The 24,879-nt window shown below is 41.0% G+C and overlaps 1 protein-coding gene across 2 annotated transcripts in view; it reads left to right on the top strand.

Annotated features, from left to right (window-relative positions):
* Positions 1–13,746: 13,746 nt before the first annotated feature.
* The window catches only part of TMED7 (transmembrane p24 trafficking protein 7), a 37,404-nt gene continuing 26,271 nt past the window's right edge, over positions 13,747–24,879 (top strand). The window contains exons 1-2 of one of the 2 annotated variants that reach the window (XM_043962727.1): positions 13,747–14,344; positions 20,190–20,435. In XM_043962727.1, coding sequence (XP_043818662.1) covers positions 14,183–14,344; positions 20,190–20,435 — 408 coding nt within the window. In that variant the 5' untranslated portion in view covers positions 13,747–14,182. The remainder of the gene's footprint in view (positions 14,345–20,189; positions 20,436–24,879) is intronic. The other variant, XM_043962720.1, reaches the window with a different exon arrangement.

The following is a 24,879-nucleotide window of genomic DNA, read 5'->3' as shown; positions in this document are numbered from 1 at the left end:
CCCTGTACTGGACCTTGGTATCCTAAACCTTCCTAAGTCTATAGCAAGGAAGTCCCCCCAAGGCTTTGTCCTCAGTCCTCTTCTTTCTCCCTTTATACTATTTCGATTAGTGCTCTCATTAGCTTCCATAGATGCAAATTATCATCTTTATGAAGATGATTATCAGATCTATTTATCCAGCCCTAATCTCTCTCCTGACTTCCAGTCTCCCAGCTCCAGCTGCATATTAGACATTTCATACTGGATGTCCTCTAGACATCTTGAACTCATCTAAAACTCCCTAAACTCTTCCCTCTTCCTAATTTTTAAAATTAGCTTTAAGGGTGCCACCATCTTCCCAGTCATGCAGACATACGACCTAGGTGTTGTTCTCAACTCCTTATTCCCTCTTACCTCCCCTCACTCCCATATCCAATCTGTTGCCAAGTTCTATCAATTTACCTTCATAACATCTCTTACATATTCCTTCTTCTTTCATCTGATACTACAACCACCCTGGTACAAGACCTCATCACCTCCTGTTTGATTTGATCTCCCTTCCTCAAGCCTCTGCACTCTACTCCAACTTCCACTCATCTTATCAAATTGCTCTTCCTAAAATTCAGGTCTGACTATATCTGCCCTTATTCAATAAACTCCATGGCTCTCTATTATCTCCAAGATCAAATAAAACATTTTCTGTTTGGCTTTTTTTTTTTTTTTGGCAGCAATGAGGGTTAAGTGACTTGCCCAGGGCCACACACCTAGTAAGCGTCAAGTGTCTGGACTTGAACTCAGGTCCTCCTGAATCCAGGGCTAGCACTCTATCCACTGCTCTACCTAGCTGCCCCGTTTGGCATTTAAAGACCAACCTGCCCTTTCCTATCCAGTAACCAGAGATATCTGTTAGCACAGCGGATAAGAACATTGGGCCTGTAATCAGGAGAACCTGAGTTCAAATCTAGCTTAAAATACTAGCTTGTGTGACTGTGGGCAAATCATTTAACCACTATTTGCCTCAGTTTCCTCACCTGTAAAATGGAGATAATGATAACACCTGCCTCAAAGTGTTGCTGTGAGAATCAAATGAGATATTTGTAAAAAGTGCCTGACACATAGTAGGAGCTATATAAATACTTAGTTCCTCCTTCCTTTACTTTCTAGTATTCTTACAACTTGGTCCCCTCCACATACTCTTCTATTCAGTGACACTGACTTGAACAAGACCCTCCATCTTCCAACTCCAAGCACATTCACTGGTTGCTTCCATTCCTAGAACTCTGTCCCTTCTCATTTCCACTTCCTAGCTTCCCTGTCTTCCTTTAAGTCTCAGCTAAAGTCCCTCCTTCTTCAAGAAATCACTCCCAGTCCTCCTTAGGACTTGCCTTCCCCCTGAGGCTAGCCCTAATTTATTCTGTATATATCTTATTTGTACACAGTCTCCCCACCCTCACCCCCTCAAATTGGATTGTGAATGCTTGAAAACAGTGGCTGGTTTTGCCTTTCTTTGTGTCCCCAAGTACTTGGAACAGAGCCAAGAACATCTCAAGCACTTAATTAATGCTTATTGACTTGATTTGACTTGAGGATTAGTTGAGGAAACTACACATATTTAGCTTAGAAAAAAAATAATATTTAGTGGAGATACGATAGCTGCTTTTAAATATTTAATGAGCTATCCAGTTCAAAAATGATTAAATTTCTACTGCTTAAGTTCTAGGGTTTTTTGGTTTTGTTTTCTGTCTTTTTGCGGGGCAATGAGGGTTAAGTGACTTGCCCAGGGTCACACGGCTAGTGTCAAGTGACTGAGGCTATATTTGAACTCAGGTCCTCCTGAATCCAGGGCCGGTGCTTTATCCACTGCACCACCTAGCTGCCCCCTTTTTTTTGTTTGTTTTTGGTTTTGTTTTTTTGCGGGGCAATAAGGGTTAAGTGACTTGCCCGTGGTCACACATCTACTACTGCTTAATTTCAATACTATTTGTTTTGTTTTGTTCGTTTCCTAACAATTTAAGTTGAACAAAAGTGAAATGAGCTGAGGATGTAGTGAGCTCCTCTTAGAAATTTTCAGGCAGCAAACTCTTCTTCCTGTGAGGAGTGGGATAGTTCACCCCTGTGATCCTTTCAAATTCTAAGATTCTGTGATTCTGAACTCAGCAAGGTACCTGGAAATTAAACAAATATGGAGAATGAATGGGGAAACAAAAGAACTTTTTCTGATTTTTTTGATCAATTGTGCCCTCTAGTGTTTGAAAGAAATTATGATAGCTAAAGAAAGGTCTTTCCTGTTTTTTTCCTTTTCCTTTTCTCTTTTTTCCTTCTTACTTTCCTTTTTTAAAAACTAAAGATAAGTAGGACCTGCAAGCCTCTAAAAATTACCTAACTTTCTCAATGACGATAAGAAACAAAATATTTTTGGCAGCACTTTTTTGTGGTAGTAAATAACTAGAAACAAAGTAGATACCCATTACCTACCTGGCAATAACTAAACAAATTGTGGTACATGAATGTAATAGAAAACTACAGTGCTAAAAGAAATTATAACTACGATAAATACAGAGTAGCATGATAAAATTCATATGAATAAATGTAAATCAGAACTAGAAAAACAATGTACAGAAAACCTACAGCAATATAAATGGAAGGGGAATAAAATGAAACTGAATGATCAAGCTTGGCCACAAAGAAGACACTTCTACAACTTTATAGAGTCAGGGGATCAAGGGTGTGGAAAACTGCAAATAATATCACACTTTGTTTATATATTAGTTTTGTTGAACTTTTTTTTCTTCCTTTTTTTTTTTGTTGTTGTTGTTCTTTATCATAAGAGATGGCTCTCTGCAGGGGGAGAGGGGACAATGTAAAACCAAAAGATATCAATAAAATATATTTCTTAAAAAATATTTCCTATCCTCTTCCACTCCTATTTGTTAATGTAAAAAAAATCATCAGCATTAATACAACAAATAGCCCTGATTTTTGTAAGATGCTAACAAAATATTTTTTGTAAGATACTTTTGTTTTATTGAAAGGAAGCTTTTTAATCTTGTTTCTTGTTAATCTGGGAGAAGCAGTTGGGGAGGGGGCAGGCCCTTACAGATTGGGTCCCCATACAGGGCTTAACGAACCTGGCAGATCCTTTAAAACCCCCTTTACAGATTGGAAGCTCCAGCCAGAAGTTTACAGATTGGTGAGGCAGATATAGCTATAGCCTTTCAATATGAATCAAGAGAAAAATAAAGAAGTAAATAAAATGGAGCAATTAGAAGTGATAGTATAAGGATAAACTGTTTATATTTTAATGGAGCAGTGACATAAGTGTCCCTTCAGAAACTAACATCATCAGGAATCATTTTGTTCTGTTTCAATGATCTTGAAAGAAGAAAAGAAAGGAAAAAGAAAAGGATACAATAGGGGAAAAAGAGAAGGAAGGCTAGGCAAACATTTCACATAATAAAGGTGTGTAAGCAAAGTTCTTTCCAAACATTCCATTTGAAATCATAAAAGATGACAGGAAATACACACGCATAAAGAGTTTGGTATAGAAATGCTTCAACTCAGAAGGGAAATGAGGAAACAGGGAGACCATAAAGGGGGAATAAGAAAAAAAAGTGATGGGGGCAGCTAAGTGGCACAGTGGATAAAGCACCATCCCTGGATTCAGGAGGACCTGAGTTCAAATCTGATCTCAGACACTTGATACTTACTAGCTGTGTGACCCTGGCCAAGTCACTTAACCCTCATTGCCCCACAAAAAAATTTTTAAAAGAAGGAAAAGTGATTAAAGGTGAAATTTATCATAAATAAAACAACCCCTAAACTTGGCATGAATCACGGACTAAGAAATAAAGAATTTCTAGCTGTGTGACCCTGAGCAAGTCACTTAACCCCAATCGCCTCACCAAAAAAAAAAAAAAAAGAAAGAAAGAAAGAAAGAAAGAATTTAAGCAACCCAATCACAGAAAAAGAAATTAAACAAGCCAAAAATGAACTAACAAACAAAAAACCCCACAGGACCAAATAGATTAAGAAATAAATTCTATCAAACATTCAAACAATTAATTGCAATATTATACAAACTATTTGCAAAAATATCAAAAGAAGGGATGCTACCAAATTCCTTCTATTATACAAATATGGGGGCAGGGGGAAAAGAACAGATATTTAATGAAATAGAGGACTTTTAAGCATTCCTGACGAAAAGACCACAAAGCTGAGAAGAAAATTTGACATTTAAACGCAAGACTCAGAGAAGAATAAAAAGGCAAATATGAACAAGAAATTTAAGAAATTTTAAAAGGTCAAACTGATTATATTTCTATAAATGAAGATGATACACATAACCCCTAAGAACTTTAACATCACTAGGGCAGTTAGAAGGAATCTACATAGAGGGCATGAATGTGAGTCTATTATGTTGGGATGATTAAAAAAAAAAAAGAATGGGAGAGAGGGGTGTGGAGGAGAATGGAAGAGTAAGAAAAAGGAATAAACTGGGAAAAGGGGGAAGGGAGAAGAATAGGAAAAATTATTTCACATAAAGAGGCTCACAAGGAAGAGTTTTTCACAATGGAGGGGGAAATAGACCTCACTCTCATTACACAATTGGGTCTAGAAATACATCTAACCCAACAGGGAAATAGGAGGGGAAGAAGCTAAGAGAAAGAGAAGGTGGGGGGAATGTAATAAGAGGGAGGATAAATTATGGGAGGCACTACTTAGAACCAAAACAGTCTTTTAAGGAAAGGACAGGGTAAAAAAGAGAAAAGTAATAGAAGAGAATTGTTGTTTTTTCTTTGTTTAAATGGAAGAGAATAGGATGTAGAGAAATACACAGTTAGAAATCATAAGTGTGAATGTGAACAGGATGAGTTCACCCATAAAATGGAAGTGGATAGCAAAATGGATTAGAAACCAGAATCCAACAATATGATGTTTACAAGAGACACACACAGATTTAAAATAAGGGGCTGAAACAGAATCTATTTTGCTTCAGCTGAAATAAAATGGACGGGGAGGGGGGGCAGGATTATCAATCATGATCTCAGAAAGAGAAAAAATATTATACAAATGGACAGTTTTGATTATAGTAAAAACCCATATGATGCAGCTAAAATTAGAACAGAAATCATTAACTGGGAAAAACATCTTGGCAGCAAATTTCTCTGATAAATAGGTAAACAAAATCCCAGCACCTATGTACCACAAATACATAATTTCCCCATAATCTCAGAATCCCACAAAAAAACCAACAACTAATGAGTCTACAAACATTGTCTGCATTTCAATTAGCTCAACTTTTGGGTACTCTCTAAAGCACTAATTCACAAATAGATTACTAGTCCTGTTCACCTAATTCCATTATTAAATTTATTTGGAGACTAACTCCTCCCTTCTCCCCTACCTACCATATAACATGGATAAAAAGGGAACAGATAGGAGTAACAATATGTTCAAATATTTTGGGGCAGCTAGGTGGTGCAGTGGTTAAAGCACCAGATCTGGATTCAGGAGGACCTGAGTTCAAATCTGGCCTTAGACACTTGACACTTAATAGCTGTGTGACCCTTGGCAAGTCACTTAACCCTCATTGCCCCACAAAAAGAAAAAAGAAAAAAAAAAAATATATATATATATATTTCTTTGTACCTTTTAACAGGTTTTAATTAAATTCATTTTACTTTACATATTTCTGTCCTGATTTCTCTTGGGCCCTTAGACCTAAGGCCCAAGACTTGTTTTCATGGTTTTGACTCAGAGCAGCAGTATGGTCTCCTGTTACCACTACTGAGCTTAAAGTCACAGTGTCAAGGATTAAGAGCCGGAAGGTACTTTACAGATCACCTTCATTTATTGTTTTTTGGGGGGTTTTGCAGGGCAATGAGGGTTAAGTGACTTGCCCAAGGTCACACAAGCTAGTTAGTGTCAAGTGTCTGAGGCTGGATTTGAACTCAGGTCCTCCTGACTCCAGGGCCGGTGCGCTATCCACTGCACCACCTAGCTGCTCCCAGATCGCCTTCATTTAGAGGTTTAACCCCCTTATTTTACAGATGATGAATTTGAAGCCAAGAAGTGTTAAGTCAGAAGACCTAGCTTCACATTCTGGCTCTACAGTTAGTTATAAGAGTTGATCCAAAAATAGATCTGATCCATCCCACCCTCACCCCTCTCCAGGTAAGATATGACATAGACTATCTTCGAGCAGGTTTCCTGCTTTACAACATGTGAATAACACTTGAACTATTTGCCTCAGAGTTCTGTTCTGAAGATCAAATTAATTATTCTTGTTTGTAAGAAATTTTGCTTGGGCAGCTGGGTGGCACGGTGGATAAAGCACCGGCCCTGAATTCAAGAGGACTTGAGTTCAAATCCAGCCTCAAACACTTGACACTTACTAGCTGTATGACCCTGGGCAAGTCACTGAATCCTCATTGGTCCAACCAAAAAAAGAAAAAGAAAAGGAAAGAAATTTTGCTAGCAAACTCAGATTTAAATTTTAAGACTAATCTTGATTTTGAAAGCCCTAAGTTGAGCCCAGCTTATTGTAATGTATAGGTGAAGACTGTGGCTGAAACAACACACTCTATAGTAATGAAACTATCTTAAAGAACATAGGATAATGCTGTAATGTATATATGGATTGATTCACATTTACAAAACTTCTGAAATTTAGAAAATATAAATTAAATAATGTCACACTTCTAAATGGTAGTTAGCTAAAGTAGACTGTTAGGTTCAGAGTCAGTAAGATCTGTATTCAAATCTTTCCTCAGACACTTTCCACCTCTGTGACCCTGGGAAAGTCACTGAATTCTCTTTGCCTGTCTCCTTCTCTATTGTTGAAAATTAATATATAGTTTTTATCTGCCTGTCTCCTACAAAAAAAATAATAATAAACAGATCAGGGAAATCAGTTTTATAATATTTCCTACCATTTGTTTCCATACCTGTCCTCCTATGAACAAAACAGATCAGAGAACATAATGTCTCTCCTACAGGAAAAACCAGATCAGAGACAAACAGAAAAAACATAATACCAATTTATTTTGTCCCAAGAAGAAAGAAGCATGATCATGTGGAGACCCCCTCCCAAGAAGGGAACTCAGAGACTCCCTCTTTCTGAGGGTATATAAAGTTTTTTGTCCACTGGTTAGAGTGTTATCAGTTTCAATGGTATGATATAAAATCAACCCAGAAGCAAAAGCAGTTTAACAATATCAGTTATAACAAGTATGGAGGAAATACAGAAGCATCATGATAAGATTACAGGATTCCAAAAAAAAAAAAAAAAGGGTTTGGTAGGATGAGGACACTTAAATGTCCTCATAAGAGAGAGACTTGCTATCCTTAGGGAAAAGAAGTCACCAGGTAGCTATCTGCTAGCTCTCTGGGTTCAGTTTGGAGTTCAGGTAAAGGGCATTTTGCTCCTATTAACCCAGGGTTTCATAAAAAATACTTTTGGATAACAAGGCACCTCCATCAAATCCAGGTGATCCATACATTCATATTAACACTATATAAGTGGGGGAAGGGATCCTTGAGTCCACCAATCAAATCATCCCATCTCACTTAAAGTAGTAAGATACTACTCATCCATCAGATGAGAACACTTCAACTGAGCCATTTAATCAGCCAGAGATATGAACTAGAAGTGAATGCATCTCTGGTGAATCAATCAATCAAAAGCTTTAGACTAGGCATAAGAAGTCCTTGAAAGCCATTAGAGAAAATGGAGTCATGTTGCACAGGAAATATATTTGGATTGGTTGAGGAGACTCTGTGGGTTTTGCATAAAAGAGCCAAACAAATCAGAGACTAGGGATCTGAGTGTCTGATGGTGGAGAGACAATGAGCCATTCCAACCAAAGTAGGTTGTGGGGGGAGAAGGAGGAAGAGGAGAGCCCTCAGCCTGGTTTCCAACCACCCACACCTCTAGGCCCAAGAAAGTCCTTGTAAACTTCAGAGAATTTGAATTTTTCATTGGTGTCCCCAAAACAACAGTCGCTGAAAGCAATGTCTACACTGGGACCTGAGGACAAACTAGACACCCAGAGGAAAGGAAGCTTCAGGACCCTACAAGATGCCCAACAAAAAAGCCAAGGGGACCTTCATGAGCGTCCCCACAAAAAGGAGAAAAGGATTTCCAACAACCAAGAGCCGTGAATCATCCCTCCATAACTTGTACTAAATTTGAACCCATCTTCCCCTGGACTTTGGATGTTGTTGTGGTGGTGGTGGTGGTGGTTGTTGATTCTCAAAGGGGATCATGACAACGGGAGACGAAGTCATGACTTGCAATGAATTGGATTGTGCAAAATCACCAGCCTCACTCCTCTGGAGTCATCTGGGTCCAGTGGCAAGATACATTATCAGGACAACTGGAGATACCACCCCCCATGCCGTGGGAGACCTTGGCCTTTTAAGCTAAAGCCTTTCACTGGTCTGTTTGCCTAAGGCAACACCCATTCTGTAATTAAGCCTAAGTAAGAAGGGAGGCAAAGAAAGGCCTCTTTTACCTAGTCAACTCTGAATGGAAGGCTTTGTCTTAGTTTTCTGTTGTTGTTTTTTTAAGGTGGGGAGAGGAATGTTTTATATTACTTACTGGTCACATCTTTCTAAAAACTGATTCAGTCTAGAATGTGTAGATAGCCTTAGGTTAAGGTTTGGGCAGGATCTTATGGATCTTCCAACATGAATGAAATAAATTAAAAGCATTTATTAAGTACTTAAATTAGCCAAGCACTATGCTAACCCATTGGGAGTACAAATAGGAAAAAAAATCTCTTTGAAACAGATTTCAAAGAATTCACACTAATTGGGGGTACATACTGCATATAGGAGGGTTCAGGGTGAATGTGGTGTCTGCCCTACAGAGTAGGAAGCCTGGAGAGGACTGGACAAAAGGGGAGAAGTGGACCTAGGGCAGAAATTTCCTCCAGGATTCCTCTGGCAGAAATGGATTCTTTTGTGCAAAGTAGGCCATCTTTTATCTCAATTCTTACCTAGCCTTTAACTACTGAATGGGTGTTGTCTCAGACAAACTGGGACCTGGGAAAGACCTCAGCTTAAAAAAGCCAAGGTCTCCCACTACATCCCGGACATTGCCAATCGTCCTGATCTACGACTTGCCACTTGACTCTGATGACTCTGGAAAAGAGAGTGAGGCTGATGGATTTGCACAGCTCTGCCTCACTTAAATCCAGTTCACTTGCAAGTGAAGACATCACCCTGGTACTCTTTGAGGATGATGGATGAGCAACAAGAAGCAGAGATGGGGATAGGTGATCAGTACCTGGCCAGTAAAGGAAAAGATGGAGGAATTGGCAGAATGGGTAGAAGATGGGGTTGTGACAGAATAGGGAACCACCATCTAGGAGCTCCAAGCCCTTTATGGTCCTGTCCCTGGTGTAGTCTGCATTACACTATCAATTCCTTTCTGGAGTCCTGGATGGGTGGCTAGTTCTTGGTCCTCCTCTTTGACAGCTTTCAAAGTCTTAGACTTTGAGACAGGGATTCCCTGCTTTCTGCAATAATCCCTGGCTTCTGCCTCAATCTCCCAGTGGCCCAACTGGGATCTGGTCTTAGCCTGGTCTGCATTTCTTTTTCCCTACATAATCACCAAATGGGAGTTGGATTTGTCCCCTACTGAGGCCCTCCAAGTGATGTAGGGGAGGATTTAATTGATCAAATTGATCGTGAGGCATCCCAAAGAATTACAAGACTCAGTGACTCAGTTTCCCAAGTTTTATTGAAATATTGTGCTGACCACAGGGAGAGCACCCAAAGGTGTCTCAAATAGGGAGAGGAAAATGGTTATATTTATAGTGATGAGGTATTTTCCTCATTATTTTAATCTCTTCCTTAAGGAGGTACATAGGAGGTCTTGTCCTAATTTGGACTTCCTGGGGTCCTAAGGTATGTTTTTGGGGTATACACATCATAAGGTGAACCTAAGGACACATTTGGTCTTTTATTCGAATGGTCATAAAGACATGCTTAAACTTGTCAAAGCCAAAGGGTCTCTGTGTTTATGGTATCTACTTAAGATCTAGTTTCTAGGTGTCCTGTCATCTAGGAATATTAATGGCTATGAATGGTTAATTGTCCCTAGTTACAGTCTCTGTTGATGGTAAGAGTTGATAGGGACAAACCCTCTTGGTTACTGTAAGAACACAAACCTCAGTTTCTCTGTTAACCCTTTTAGGTACTATTAATAAGGACTCAAGCCTCAGTTTATCTGTTAACACCTTTTTGCTCCCTCCATCACAAGGATACTAGATGCTAGATATTACACTGGCTTCAGTCCTCCATCTCCTTGGCGCCCTTGTGTGACCACTGAATATTTGGGCATTGGTTAGGTTCAAATATCCTGGAACTGGGTCTATTTCCCTGGGCAGTCCTTTTTACAGGCTTCTGGTGCCCACTAGGAGTATCCACCAGGCTTCTGGCTTTCTTGTTCAGTCCTGGACTGGAAGGAGGAAATTATTGATGTTTCCTTGTCAGCCTTATCGATCATTGCTTCATCTGGCACCTTTTTAGATCTTTAATATGGAGTTTGTTAGCCAAGCTGCCCTCAGCAAAAAACCTTTTCACATTAACATCTTAACTAGAAGTCCCTTCTTGATAACTTGTTGATGAAGTTCTGGAGTCAATAAAACTAGATGACTGCTGACTATGTAGGTGAATTACATAGAGGGATGGTCCTGGTATTTTTTTTTTAAGTTTTAAAATGTCTGTTTGCATAAATCAGTGTATATCTTAGATGTAATATAAATTATCTTAAAGCAAAAGATCAAAGTAAAGAATTTAGTTAAAACAACAACCAACCACAATTCCAGAGGAGTCATAATGAAACATGTTACCCAACTCCAGATAGAAAGATGGTGGACTCAGAAAGCAACCTGAGGCATATTGGGGTTTTCTGGACATTGCTAATGTAGGCATTTGTTTTGCTTAATTGTTTGTAACAGATTTTATTAATAGGGGTAAGAGTAAAGTGTGGGAAAGGAATTTGGAGCTGAAAATAAAGTAAAATTGATTTTTAAAGTAATATAATTAAAACAATAACAACAAATTCTGTTATATGCATGCATACAGGTAGGTACCTATTTGCACAAATAATGAATCCTCTGAAGTCACATTAATTAAATTTGCACTGGTTTCCAGTGGGTTGGACCAATTACCATATTTTACATAATTATAACTTTAAATAGTTTGGATTCAAATAAATGGGGACTACTTCATAGGCTTAATTATCCATATTTATTGGGACATAGCTGTATATACCAGGAGGGTCAGGAAAACAAGGTTCATGTGGTTAGCATGTTTTTTAAAGTCATTTGACAAATATTTTGGGGCTCTGTTAAAATATATAAGGGAATTTACAGACATGTTCTTTGCAATATTTGACACTGTCAACCATTCTCTTTTTGGTACTCTCTTCTCTCTAGGTTTTTGTTGTTGTTGTTGTTGTTTGGTGAGACAATTGGGGTTAAGTGAATTGCCCAGGGTCACACAGCTAGTAAGTGTCAAATGTTTGAGGCCGGATTTGAACTCAGGTACTCCTGACTCCAGGGCCGGTGCTCTATCCACTGCACCACCTAGCTGCCCCGTCTCTAGGTTTTCATGACGTAACTTTCTCCTTGTTTTCCTCCTACCAGTCTGCCTATCTCAGTCTCCTTTGATGGATTTTCATCCAAGTCATTCCCACTAACCTTGGGTGTTTCCCCAAACTACCTCCAGAGCCCTGTTTTCTTATCCCACTATACTATTTCTGTTGCTCTCACCTGGTCTCTTGAATTCAATTATTCCATCTCTCCGCTCTATTCTAGTTGACTCGACCCATTGTTATGTGCTTAATAAATGTTTTTTCATCCATCTTCTATTATTCATCTTTTCTTTCTTTTTTTGTTTTTGGTGAGGCAATTGGGGTTAAGTGACTTGCCCAGGGTCACACAGCTTGTACGTGTTAAGTATGTGAGACCGGATTTGAACTCAGGTACTCCTGACTCCAGGGCCGGTGCTCTCTTCACTGCGCCACCTAGCGGCCCCTATTCATTTCTTTTCTTATGCTCTTGAGAGGAAGTTTGTCTTAACCCCTACAGACTGCCAGGAATTAATTGCAGTCTCTCCATTACAATGCAAGACATATGCAGAACAAGGGAAGGAAGGTAATCTCAGAGGGAAGGCATCTGCTGTGGGAGGGACTGAGAAAAACCCCAAAGTGCTTCCCCCCAGCCTGAGCCACCCCTCTGAGATTACCTTACCTTCATGTACATAAATCGCTTAATTATTCACATGCTGTCTGCCCGTTAGAAAGCAAGAGTAAAAAGAAGGCAACGTCAGTGGAGAGAGTAATCTCAGAGCTAGAAGGCTCTAGCAGCAGGAAGCGACCCAAGAAAGGTCCCTATCTTCAGCTGGAGGACTTTTCCAAGTGCTTCCTACTGCCTGTGCCTTCCTTTTGAGAATTACCTTCCCTTTACTCTCTCGCTATCTTGCACTCTAAGGTGGGGGGGGGGGGGGTGGAAGAGACCGCATGTGAATAATTATGTACATATAAAATTTATACAAAACAAAGGGAAGGCTCTCCTAGGGGAAGCACTTGGGGCTTTTCTCAGGGTCATCCTCTAACATTATCTCTACCCAATCTCGTATATAATAATAAGCAGGTAGGTGGCTCAGTGGCTAACATGCTGGGCCTGGAGTCAGGAAGACATTTTCCTGAGTTCAAATGTGATCTCACACTTAACTAGCTGTGTGACCCTGGGCATGTCCCTCAACCCTGTTTGCCTCAGTTTCTTCATCTGTCAAATGAGCTGGAGAGGGAAATGGCCAATGGAGTGATTACTCCAGTATCGTTGCCAAGTAAAACCCTAAAGGGGGTCATGAAGAGTTGGACACGACTGAACCACAACAAAAATCTTGCACGTAATAGTTTTTTGCTTCTCGTCTCTCCCATTAGAAAGTTATCATCCTTAGGGCAGAGACGGTATTTGCGGCAGGCATCAATTAGTGCAAAGCTGGGGCAGCTGGGTGGTGCAGTGGATAGAGCACCGGCCCTGGAGTCAGGAGTACCTGAGTTCAAGTCACTTAACACTTACTAGCTGTGTGACCCTGGGCAAGTCACTTAACCCCAACTGCCTCACCAAAAAACCAAACAAACAAAACAATTAGTGCAAAGCCTGGCGCGTAATATAAGTTTAATTACTGCTTCTTGGTAGACTTAGTCCTTGGAGTCGAAATGCACAATGTATTTTTTAAATATTTATTTATTTCCCTGCCCCCCCCTTTTTTTTTTTGGTGAGGCAATTAGGGTTAGGTGACTTTCCCAGGGTCACTTAGCTAGTTAGTATCAAGTGTCTGAGGCCACATTTGAACTCAGGTCCTCCTGAATTCTGGGCCAGTGCTCTATCCACTGCCCCTTGCATTTCTTATAAACGTTATTTTTGTCCCTTAAAAATTCGGTTTCGTCCTACGTCCTGACTGCGTTCTTACCAGAACTACACCGCGGTCGGGGCGGGGGTTCCTTTGCTTTCTCGCGCTGTTTACTAGACTCTAAGGTGCCTCGCCCCGCGACAGGTGTCCCCTCCCCTCCCTTACTCTCTCCTCAGCCCCTCCTCCCGGGAGGCGCGTACAACCCCCGCCCCCCCTTCACCCTCCGCCTCCCCGCCTCCGGCTGTTTTGCCTCGCCAGCCGGCCCTCCACGTAGGCACTCGGCCGGCTCGCCCAAGGCGGGCTGGGTGGACTACATCCGGGTCGTTGTAGACGCTCCTCCGCCCCTTTTCCTTCAGTAATTTCACTCACTTCCTGCAGCTTCCGGTCTCGTTTTCACCCGCCGCCGCCGTCCGCGGTACCTTCGCCCCCTCTTTGCCCCGACCCTTACCTGTCCCTTCACCCCCTATCCGGCGGGTCTCTACCCCTCTTCCCTCCCGCCCCCTCGGGCCACGCGCCGCTTCTCCATCCCCTCCTTCCGCTCCCGGGCTCGCGCCTCGCGGAGCCGTTTCCCCGGGAGACCGGCTCAGCCCAGCCCTCCGCCGCCACCGGCTCCCCGGCCGCCGGGGCCTGGCGAAGCCTCCGGGCCTCCTCCGCAGCGGCGCGCCCTCGGGGGAACGGGGAGGCCGGGGCCGGGCTCACTCGGCTTTGTGTGTGTGTCTCCCACACCGCCTCGTCGCCGTCGTCCTCCGGCCGCCCCCCAGCCCGGGACATGCCTCGGCCGGGGTCGGCTTGGGCGGCCGCCCTCCTGCTGCTGGCGCTCGCGCTGGGGCCTTGCGGCTGCTCGGAAATCACCTTCGAGCTGCCAGACAACGCCAAGCAGTGCTTCTACGAGGACATCACCCAGGGCACCAAGTGCACCCTCGAGTTCCAGGTACCGAGGGCGGGTGGACGGGCGGGGCGGGAGCCGAGCCGCGCAGGCCGGAACGCCGGGGTCGGGAGCCCTGGAAAGTGGGTGGTGGTGGGCCGAGGCTGGATCAGGCTCAGGCTTCAGGAAGATGCACTGGGGAAGGGAGGGAATGGATCTATGATGAAGTGTAAACCACCCCAACCTGCATTTATTAAGCACCTCCTGTATAATAAGGTGAAGAATCGAGCAAGTCCCTTGGGGGAGGGGCGGGGTGGATGATTCAGTTCTCATATTTCTTAACCTTAAAGCATATATGTATTCGTATGTTCATATGGTTGACCTCAAACAGTAACCCATTTATCAAACTCCTACCATGTGTCAGACGCTGTGCTAAGGATACAAAGAAAGGCAAAAGACGGTCCAGGCCTCCAAGGAGCTCACAGTCTGATGGGGGGGGGGGGGGGGACACACTTGCCCACAAACTGTACAAACAAGGAAGTTGTTCAGTCATGTCAATCGTGCTCGACTGCTCGGGACCTGGGTTTTCTTGGTAAAGACACTGGAGTGGGGGGCAGCTAGGTGGCACAGTGGATAGAGCACCGGCCCAGGAGTCAGGAGTACCTGAGTTCAAATCTGGCCTCAGACACTTAACACTTACTAGCTGTGTGACCTTGGGCAAGTCACTTAACCCCAATTGCCTCACTAAAAAAAGGGAAAAAAAGACACTGGAGTGGTTTTTCGGGCTCCTTTTACAAATGAGGAAACTGAGGCAAACAGGGTTAAGTGACTTGCCCAGGGCCACCCAGCCAGCAAGTGTCTAAAGCCGGGTTTGAATTTAGAAGATCTGGCATTCCATCCACGCTCCACCTTACTTTATTCAGTAGTTTCACAAACTATTTGGGTCACCTAGCTGCCCCCAAACAAGGAAGACCTGAGTTTAAATGTTGCCTCCGATGCAAGCAGCTCTGTGGCCCTGGGAAAGGGCCACCCAACCCGTTTGCCTCAGTTTCCTCATCTGTAAAATGAGCACCCCCCCCCCATTGTTTTGAGGATCAAATAAACTAATAATTGTAAATCATTTCCTGGCATATAGTAAGGACTATATAGAAGTTAGTTGCTATTATTATAAGATATATATGTTAATTGTTATAAAAGTCGAGAAGACCTGAGTTCAAATTCGCCCTCCATCCTAGCTGTGGGACCCTGGACAAGTCACTTCACCTCTGTTTGTCTCATTTTCCTCAAATGTAAAATGAAGGTAATTAAAGCAGCTACCTCCCAGGGTGGTTGTGAAGATCTGGTGAAATATTTGTAAAGTGCTTACTTAGCACAGTACCTGGCACATAATAAACATTATTATTACAAGATAAATTACGGGGGATTCAGGAAGTCAACAAATATTAAGCACTATGAAAAGCTCTTTACATACAAAAGAAGCCCAAAAGTCCCTGCCCTCCTAGAGTTTTCGCCCTAATGGGGACAACTTGAAAACAACTACTTAGAGATACGGCCAGGCACTTTTGTTAAGAGGGGACTGGAAAAGGCTAATTCTTTAAATTCATGAACACACACACTCCTTCCCCCCTTGGAATTTTGGTGAAGCCTATGGTCCCCTTCTTAGAATCATGTTTTTAAATGCATAAAACAAAATATGTAGGATAACAAAAGAAACCAATTATATTGAAATACGGTTGTAAATTTTTTTTTTCAGTTAACAGACCCCCCCAAGAACACCTGTCCCAGTGTACCTTCTAGTTCTAGGTAGCTGATTGAATGGCCTCTATCCCCTTTTACACTTAGCTGCCCACTTTCCTCAGCTTCCCAAAGCATCACTAAGTGCCTTTTGGATATCTCAAACTGTCCCATAGGCATCTCAAACTCAATATGTCCAAAACAACTCATTCACTTTTCCCCAAAACCTTTCCCTCTTCCCAGAAAGTACAGACAGGTCTGGGCATGTCACTCACTCACGTACTTAACTCCAGTGACTTCCTACTTTTCCAGTTTTCGTATACTTTATTCCCTTTCAAACACTTTACAGTGCATTCATTTGCTTGCTCTACCTCACATGGGACACTCCATCTCCATGCCTGGAATGCTCCCCTTCTCCCCTCTGCCTCTTAGCATCCCTGACTTCCTTCAAGACTGAATTTCAATCCCATCTTTACAGGAGGCCTTCCCTGGTCTTTACATACTACTAGTGCCTTCCCTCTGAGAAGACTATCTACCTGCTAGGTTATATGTTGTATTTACCTAAATATTTACATATTCTCTTCCCCATTAGAATGTGAGCTTCTCATGGGCAGGGAAAAAGGTGTTTTTGTTTTTGCCATTCTTTGTATCCCCGGTGCTTACTAAGAGTGCCACGTTCATGGTAAGCCCTTAATAAATGCTTGTTGACTGTAATTTGCCTGAAGATGTCTCCCAACAACCCCTAAAGTTTGTACTATGGGTGGTATTAACATATTTTACTAGTGAGGAAACTGAGACTCAGGGGTTTAATTGACTTGCCGTGGTCACATAACTGTCTTTTCTTCTTTCCTGTCTTAAAGGATTCCTGATACAGCAGCTAAATTCTCAACCTGTCCCCTTGATCTCATCTCTTTCCATCTCTTCCAAGATGTTGTAATTTGGCTTTTAGGTTCCCCGCTGCTCTATGGAAAATATTTCCACAGTTAACAAAGACCTCCTTGTCCTTATCTTTAATTCCAAAGGCCTTTTTCAGTCTTCTTCCTTGAGTTCTCTGCAGCAATTAAATTGGCTAGCCACCTCTTCCCGTGTACTTTCTTCTTCCTTGGTTTCAAAGGTGCCACTCCACTATTTCCCTCCTAAACATGGACCTGTCTTCTTCACTAGTCCTTCCCTTGATCTTGATCTCATTCCCAACTTCTAACCCAGCATTTCCACCTTGGCATTCCACCAGCATCTTAAACTCAAACATACCTAAAACCAAGCTTATCTTCCCTCAGAATCTACAATACCTGATTTTAACTATTTCTGTCAGTTTCCATTATTCTGTCTCCCCTATTTGATACCTGTATTTTCTTTGACTCTTTCCTCTTCCTCACTTCTCATATTCAGTCATTTATCAAATCCTATATAGCATTTCTTGTGTCTGTTAACTAATTCTTCTTCCCCTACTCGAATTTATTATTCATTAATATAATTCACATCTTGAACTCTTGCAGTAGTCTGTTTACAGATCCACCTACCTGTCTATCTAACCCCACTCGAATCTATCCTTAACCAGTGCTACCAATCAATCAGTAAATATTTAAGTGCCTACTATGTCCCAGAAACTGTGCTAAGCTCAGGATCCAAAAGAGGCAAAAGACAGTTCCTGCCCTCTAGAGTTTACAATCTAACAGGGGAGAATCAGGCAAACAAATATAAACAAAGCAAGCTATATACTGGATTGATAGGAAACAATTCACAGGTGAGGCCACTGGAATTAAGAGGAGTTGCAGAAGGCTTCCTATAGAAGGTGGCATTTTAGTTGGAACTTAGAGGAAGCCAAGGACGTTGGCAGTCTGGAGTGGAAGAGGAAGAGCATTCCAGGCATGGGGGCATCCAGAAAAAATGCCTGAAGCAGAAAGCTGGAGAGTCTTGTTCATGGAACAGTTGATGCCAGTGTCACTGGGTTAAAGAGGATTTGTTGGGGAGTAAAATGTAAGAAGATTGGAAATAGAGGAGGGAGCTAAGTCATAAAAGGCTTTGAATGCCAAATAGATCATTTTATATTTGTCCCTAGAAGCAGTAGGAAGCCACCAGGGTTTATCGAGTAGGGGGCTGACATGATCAGACCTGTATGTTAGGGAAGTCACTTATTCAGCTGAATGGAGGATTGATTGGAGTGAGGAGACACTTGAAGCAGGCCGACCCACCAGCAAGCTATTGCAGTAAGCCAGAGCAGAGATGAGAGCCTACACCAGGGTGGTTGCAGTATCAGAGAAGGGTGTGTATTTGAGCAATGTTGCAAAGGTGAAATCCACCTTCCTCCTCATAATCTGTTTCCTCGGCAACAGCTTGGTTATTGGGGATGGGTGGGGGTGAAAGATACCGAGCAGTTCAGGATGACTTCTAGGTTGCAAGCCTGAAGGACTGGGAGAATGGTGTTGCCCTCTACAATGACAGGGAAGGTAGGAGGTGGGGAAGGTTTGGGGGAAAAGATAATGAAATTCCATTTTGGACATACTGAGTTTAAGATGTCTGCTAGATCCAGGCAAAATATTTCAAAGGCAGTTGGAGATGTGACATTGGAGGTCAGTCAGTACAGAGATTAGGGCAGGGAAGGTAGATTTGAAACTCAGCAGCAGAGAGATGGTAATTAAAGCCAAGAGAGCTGAGATCACCAAGCGAAATAGTATGGTTAGAGGGAGAAAAGACAGGGACAGGGACACCACCTGTTAGAGGGCATGATCTGAAAGAGGAGACAGACAGAAGTGGTCTAATAGGTAGGAAGAAGACCAGGAGAAAAAGGTGCCCTGAAAATCTAGAGAGAAACGAGTGTCAAAGAGGAGAGTGATCAATAGTGTCAGAAGCTGCAGATAGGTAGGAGAATGAGGATTGAGAACAAGCCAGTGGTTTTGGTGACAAATCATTAGTAATTTTGGAGAGTGGAAGCCAGATTGTAAGGGGTTAAGAAGACAGTGAAAGGGGAGAAAGTGAAAACCCCCATTGTAGATTACTTTTTCTAGGAGTTTAGATACAAAGGACAGAAGAGATATATAAGACAATAGTTAGCAGAGATGGAGGGATCCAGTGAAGGTTTTATTCTGAATAGGGGAGACATGGGCATGTTTGTAGGCAGTAGGAGAAGAACTGTAGAAAGGGAGAGATTGGAAATAAGTGAAAAATTGGGAGTGACAGGGCTGGAAGGGGGTGCAGTCTGTTGGAGGAAATGGGATTGGAATGAGATCTCTGGACCAAATGAAAGGATTAGCCTCTAGTAGGAGGAGTGAGATCACTTCCTCATGTGAGGCAGGAGTGAAGGAGGAGTGGCAGAAAGCATGTGAATGATAGGAGATGAGGAAGAGAGAAGAGGGAGTTCGTGGCGCATGGCCTCAATTATTTCTATAAAATGTCAGGCAAAGTTTTCAGTTGGGGTTAGGGGAAGAGAGGAGCCATCAGAGGCTTAAGGAGTGATAAAAAGGTTTGAAAGAATTGCTGTGGAGAGTGGGATAGTGAGTTGATAGGGGAAGTGTAGGGCTGTACCAGCAGTGAGGACTCAGTTGAGGTTGTATAACATAAATTTGTAGTGAACCCATTTAGAAGGATTTCATCATTTTCCTCCCCCTTCATTTAGCAGTGCTTGTGTAGGATCAAAGGCAATGAATGGTGGGAGTGATCCAAAGCTGAGGCTTGGCTGAGCATAATCAGTGATAATCTTCCTTTTTCATAGAACTTGTCATTTATTTTAGTGGCACTCTGTTACCAATGAGATACATTCCAGACCCCTTTGACTAGCATTTAAGGCCCTCTACAATATAGTACCATTTTATTTTGTGGCCTTATCTTATTGTAGTCTTAGAGTTGGTTGAAAGGTAAGAGGTCTTCTGTTCTAGCTTCGCACCATTGGTGTCCCTTGGGTAGCATGAAAAACAGTCACTTGGATTTTTTTTTTAATATCCCCAGTTGTAGGAAACTTACCTCATGAAAAAATTAGTTTCGTTATTGGACAACTTTACTTGTTCTTTTTTATTTTGAATCAAAATTTGCTTCTTGGTAAAGGCCTATTAATAGAAATTCCAGAATATGGTATTGACTGCCATATTAAATAACCTCTGGCACTTTCATTACAGCAGGAAAATTGGTTAATGTATTTAATTTTTATTTTACCCTAAACTTTTCAGTGTTTTTCTTTCTACAGGTGATTACTGGTGGTCATTATGATGTAGATTGCCGGTTGGAAGATCCTGATGGTATGGTGTTATACAAAGAAATGAAGAAACAGTATGATAGTTTTACCTTCACTGCATCCAGAAATGGAACGTACAAATTTTGTTTCAGCAATGAGTTCTCTACTTTCACACACAAAACTGTGTACTTTGATTTTCAAGTTGGAGAAGATCCACCACTGTTTCCCAGTGAGAACAGAGTCAGTGCTCTTACACAGGTAAAAAGCAAATAATAGATTATTGGTGTGATAATTATGCATGAATGCTTTTGCTTTTTAAAGAAGAAACTGTGGCAGTGCTCATTGACAGGCCCCCACCCCCTCCAGCATTATGGGGATGGGTGGATGTGTAATTGATCAGGGAAATGCTGAACTACCACCTTGTTGGCCTAGGGCAAGGCAAAAATTATAATGTACAAGTATAACCTGTATGAGATAAAAGATAATCTTCATATTTTATTTAACATTGATCAGACTGTTGTCATAATACTATGCCCTGCAATTTTTTTTTGAGGGGCAGTGAGGGTTAAGTGACTTGCCCAGGGTCACACAGCTACATGTCTGAGGTCGGATTTGAACTCAGGTCCTCCTGAATCCAGGGCCGGTGCTTTATCCACTGCACCACCTAGCTGCCCCTTCCTGCAATTTTTTCGATTAACAAATTGTCTTTTCTCTCCCATCTCCCCTTCCCATTGGGGAAAAGAAAAAGAAAACCCTTCTGACAGATGCAGTCAAGTAAAACAAATTCCCACTTTGAGCTTATCCAAAAAAAGAATATAAATTGTTCTCCTGATTCTGCTCATTTCACTTTGCATCAGTTCATAAAAGTCTTCCTGGTTTCTCTAAAACCGTCTTTATTTACTGTGCTTTGCAATGTAATCAAAATATTGAGGAATTATAGAAATTAATTTAATAAAAATCTTTAAGGATGTGAAACAGAAGAGAACTTCATGAAGGACTAGAAAGACTAGGAAAGTATATAGTGGAATATTGTGAAGATGGGTTTGACAATCCCTACCCCCCAGTTTCACTGTTCTCTTTCAGGATAGGAAATAAATATCAGAGGAAAGAAGCTTAAATTATAGTTGAAGGGTTTTCAATTTAACATCACTTCCTCCTTTGTATATTCCAAGTGAAGAGGAGGAGGGATGTTTGTAATACATTTTTATAAGACAATCTTTGGAAATACAAAAAATATATATATTCTTAAAGACTTATGATGAAAAGGTTATCTACCTCCAGAGAAAGAACTGATGGGAGTCTGAATGCTAATTGAAGCATACTTTTTTTTTTACTTGCTTTATTTTTCTTGGGGGTTTTGTGTCTATGTTTTTCTTCTCAAAATGACTAATGTGGAAATGTTTTTCATGACTGTACATGAATAACCCAAATCAAATTGTTTGCCTTTCCATTGAGAGGTAAGGAAGATAATTTGGAACTAAAAAAAGTTTTTTAATGTTAAAAATTCTTTGTAATTGAAAAAATTTAAATATTTCAAAAAAATTTTTTAAAGAAATATTTAAAAATACCCAATTCTTAACTCATTCTGCCTAATGCAAGGCTTGGCATGTAGGTACTTTACCAAGTCCATAAGTACAGAAATTTTAAAAAACTAAATGAACCTATATTTATTTGTAAAAGTTCATTTTGTTTTGTATCTGAAACTACTACTTGATTGAGCTTATTCAGATTCAGCTTCTGTTTATATCAATACATCAATGCAACCACAAATAAAAGATCTGTGATATCTGAAGACTCAGGAATTCCCTCCACCAACACAAATCAAGACCCACATGACTTAATAGACAGGTCCTAAAGAGTTACACCTGAGACACACAGAAATCAATTGACTTGCCAGGGTCATACAGCTAGTGTCAAAGTGCAAAGTTTGAACCCAGGTCTTCCTGACTCCCAGTCTAGCTGTTCCATTATTCCACATTACTTCTATATATAGATGTATAATCAGCAAGCATTTATTAAGTGCCTATTATGTGTTAGGTGCTTGGGATACTTTTTTTTTTTTTAATGAAACCATCCCAACCTTCAAGGAACTTGTATTCTATCATAAGAGATAGCTTGTACACAGATAAATAGGTGCAGAATAAAAGGTCATTTGAGAACAGTAACAGGTGGGGGGATCAGGAAAAACCTCTGTGGATTATGGCATTTGATTTGAATTTTGAGGGAAACTAGAAGTGAAAAGGGAGTATATTCCAGTGTAACGATTGGAATGACACCACCTGCTGTAGACTTACTGTAGAAGAGTTCCGCCCATGAAGCGAAGGTCTTTGAGGGCAAGACCAGGAGTCTTTTCTTTGGCGTCAGGAAGTAACGTGGGCTAGTGGGAGGAAGAAGGAAGAGACTGGCGGCTCGGTCTCACTCTTTTTCCTTTGGACTCTGGTGGAGAGCGGAGCTAGAAATGCGCTCTCCCTTTAATAGATAGGAATCTAGGTCTTTCTCTCTCTCTCTTTACCAAATTCTTATTCTCCTTAATAAACGCTTAAAGTCTAACTCTTGCTAAAGCTTATAATTTATTGGCGACCACTCATTAGATATTTTACACAGTTTAGCTAGAATTTTAGCCCTTAACACCAGGCATGAAAATATTGGGTGTGTATTTAAAATCTGTGACTTGCATACCCTTTTCTAACCTTACACTTTTAAAAAAGTTCTTAGTTGAGGCAGCTAGGTGGCACAGTGGATAAAGAACCAGCCTTGGATTCAGGAGGATCTGAGTTCAAATGCAGCCTCAGACACTTGATACCTACTAGCTGTGTGAACCTGGGCAAGTCACTTAACCCTCATTGCCCGAAAAAAAAGGCAAAAAGTTCTTAGTTAATTTCTGTAGTTTAGTATTTTATATAATTCTCTTACACTGCTTTACTATATGATTTTCATACTCAAATTGTTTCTTATCCAATATCTTTTGTTGAAATTATTAAGAAACCAAGCACAGTTCTTTAGTAATTAGTTTTCACACATACACATTATTAAAGTTCCCTAATGCAAGGCATATAATAGAAAAATAGAATTGTAACAGATTTTTGTACTCAGTCACTACTATAATTTTAAGCAGTGGAAAATTTTAATCACTGGTAATATGTTAGGCATTATAAATACATATTTTACTCTTCAAAATATGAAATAATCTAAAACTTAAGGATTCTGACATCTCTTTAAATGAAGTAGAACAAATATTTCAAACCAAGGGTAAATACAGTGAAGTTACTTATACTCTGTCAAGAAAAAAGATATTGAGGCAGCTAGGTTGGAGCAGTGGATAAAGCACGGGCCCTGGAGTCAGGAGGACCCGAGTTCAAATCTAGCCTCAGATACTTGATACTTACTAGCTGTGTGACCCTGGGCAAGTCACTTTACCCTCATTCCCCCCAGCCCCCCCCCCAAAAAAAGGCATTGGTTTAATCAGCAATCAAGAGAAGAAAAAAAATTAGATCTACTATGGAATAAAATCTTTTATATTTCGTACCTTCAGCTTCCAAAGCTTAACATGAATCATTTTTATCGTGTTTAAATAAACACCAAAGACTTCAATAAGGTGTGGGGCAGCTAGGTGGAGCAACGGATAAAGCACCGGCCCTGGATTCAGGAGGACCTGAGTTCAAATCCAGCCTCAGATACATGACACTAGCTCTGTGACCCTGGGCAAGTCACTTAACCCTCATTGCCCCACAAAAAAATAAAAATAAAATAATACGGTATGGGCTTGTTCTCTGAGCATGCATTGCAGAAGGTGAGCCAGAGTATGTTCCTCCAAGTTTTCCCCATAAAAATAGGTTTTGAATTTCACTCTCTCTAGCTTAAAGTTCTCCCAAGCTGATGCTCCCATGTTTCCTTTCCTATGCTGAAGCCCCAAGAGGTAGGATGTTGCAACCCCCTACTTCATAAGGGGTGCAGCACTAAAGCCAGATTCAGTAGTTAATAGTTCTACACCTTACCTAACTGCCCTGTGTGGTGTGTCTGTTGCTGCCAATTCACGTGAAAGTCAAGACATCACCCTACGATATCATTGGTCCTTTTCAGAAATGAGGGATGAACAAGTGGTGTTAACTCCAGTGGGAGAAAGTGATTGTCTATGATTTGGGAGAGCTTTTGTGTCTAACTTAAAAATTAAATGTCTCGAGGTATAATAATAACGGGTTTGGGTTTTTTTATATAGAACTTTAAACTTTTTGGAGTGATTAACATTTTGTTTGATTCTCATAAGAACCTTGAGAGGTAGTTACTATATATATTATTCCCATTTTACCAATAAAGAAACTGAACCTTAGAGAGGATAAATAATCTGCCTTTGATCACGTGCTAGTGTCAAAGATGATACTTAATACTTCCCAACTTCAAACTACACTACAGTGCCTCTCCCAGTATATTCAGTAAGATATCCTTTCTCTGGCAAAAATAGAATTTACTAAAAATTATATATCTCGGAGGGGCAGCTAGGTGGCGCAGTGGATAGAGCACCGGCCCTAAAGTCAGGAGTACCTGAGTTCAAATCCGGCCTCAAACACTTAATACTTACTAGCTGTGTGACCCTGAGCAAGTCACTTAACCCCAATTGCCTCACCAAAAAAAAAAAAAAAAGATAACTCGGAAAAGAAAATTTTTTCCTCCTAAAAAGAAATATATTGGAAAGTAAACAATTAAC

The sequence above is a fragment of the Dromiciops gliroides genome, chromosome 1 (assembly GCF_019393635.1).
Source record: "Dromiciops gliroides isolate mDroGli1 chromosome 1, mDroGli1.pri, whole genome shotgun sequence".
In the NCBI taxonomy this organism is placed as follows: Eukaryota; Metazoa; Chordata; class Mammalia; order Microbiotheria; family Microbiotheriidae; genus Dromiciops; species Dromiciops gliroides.
Note: the sequence above shows the minus strand (reverse complement) of the source record. Positions and strands in the feature narration are given on the sequence as shown.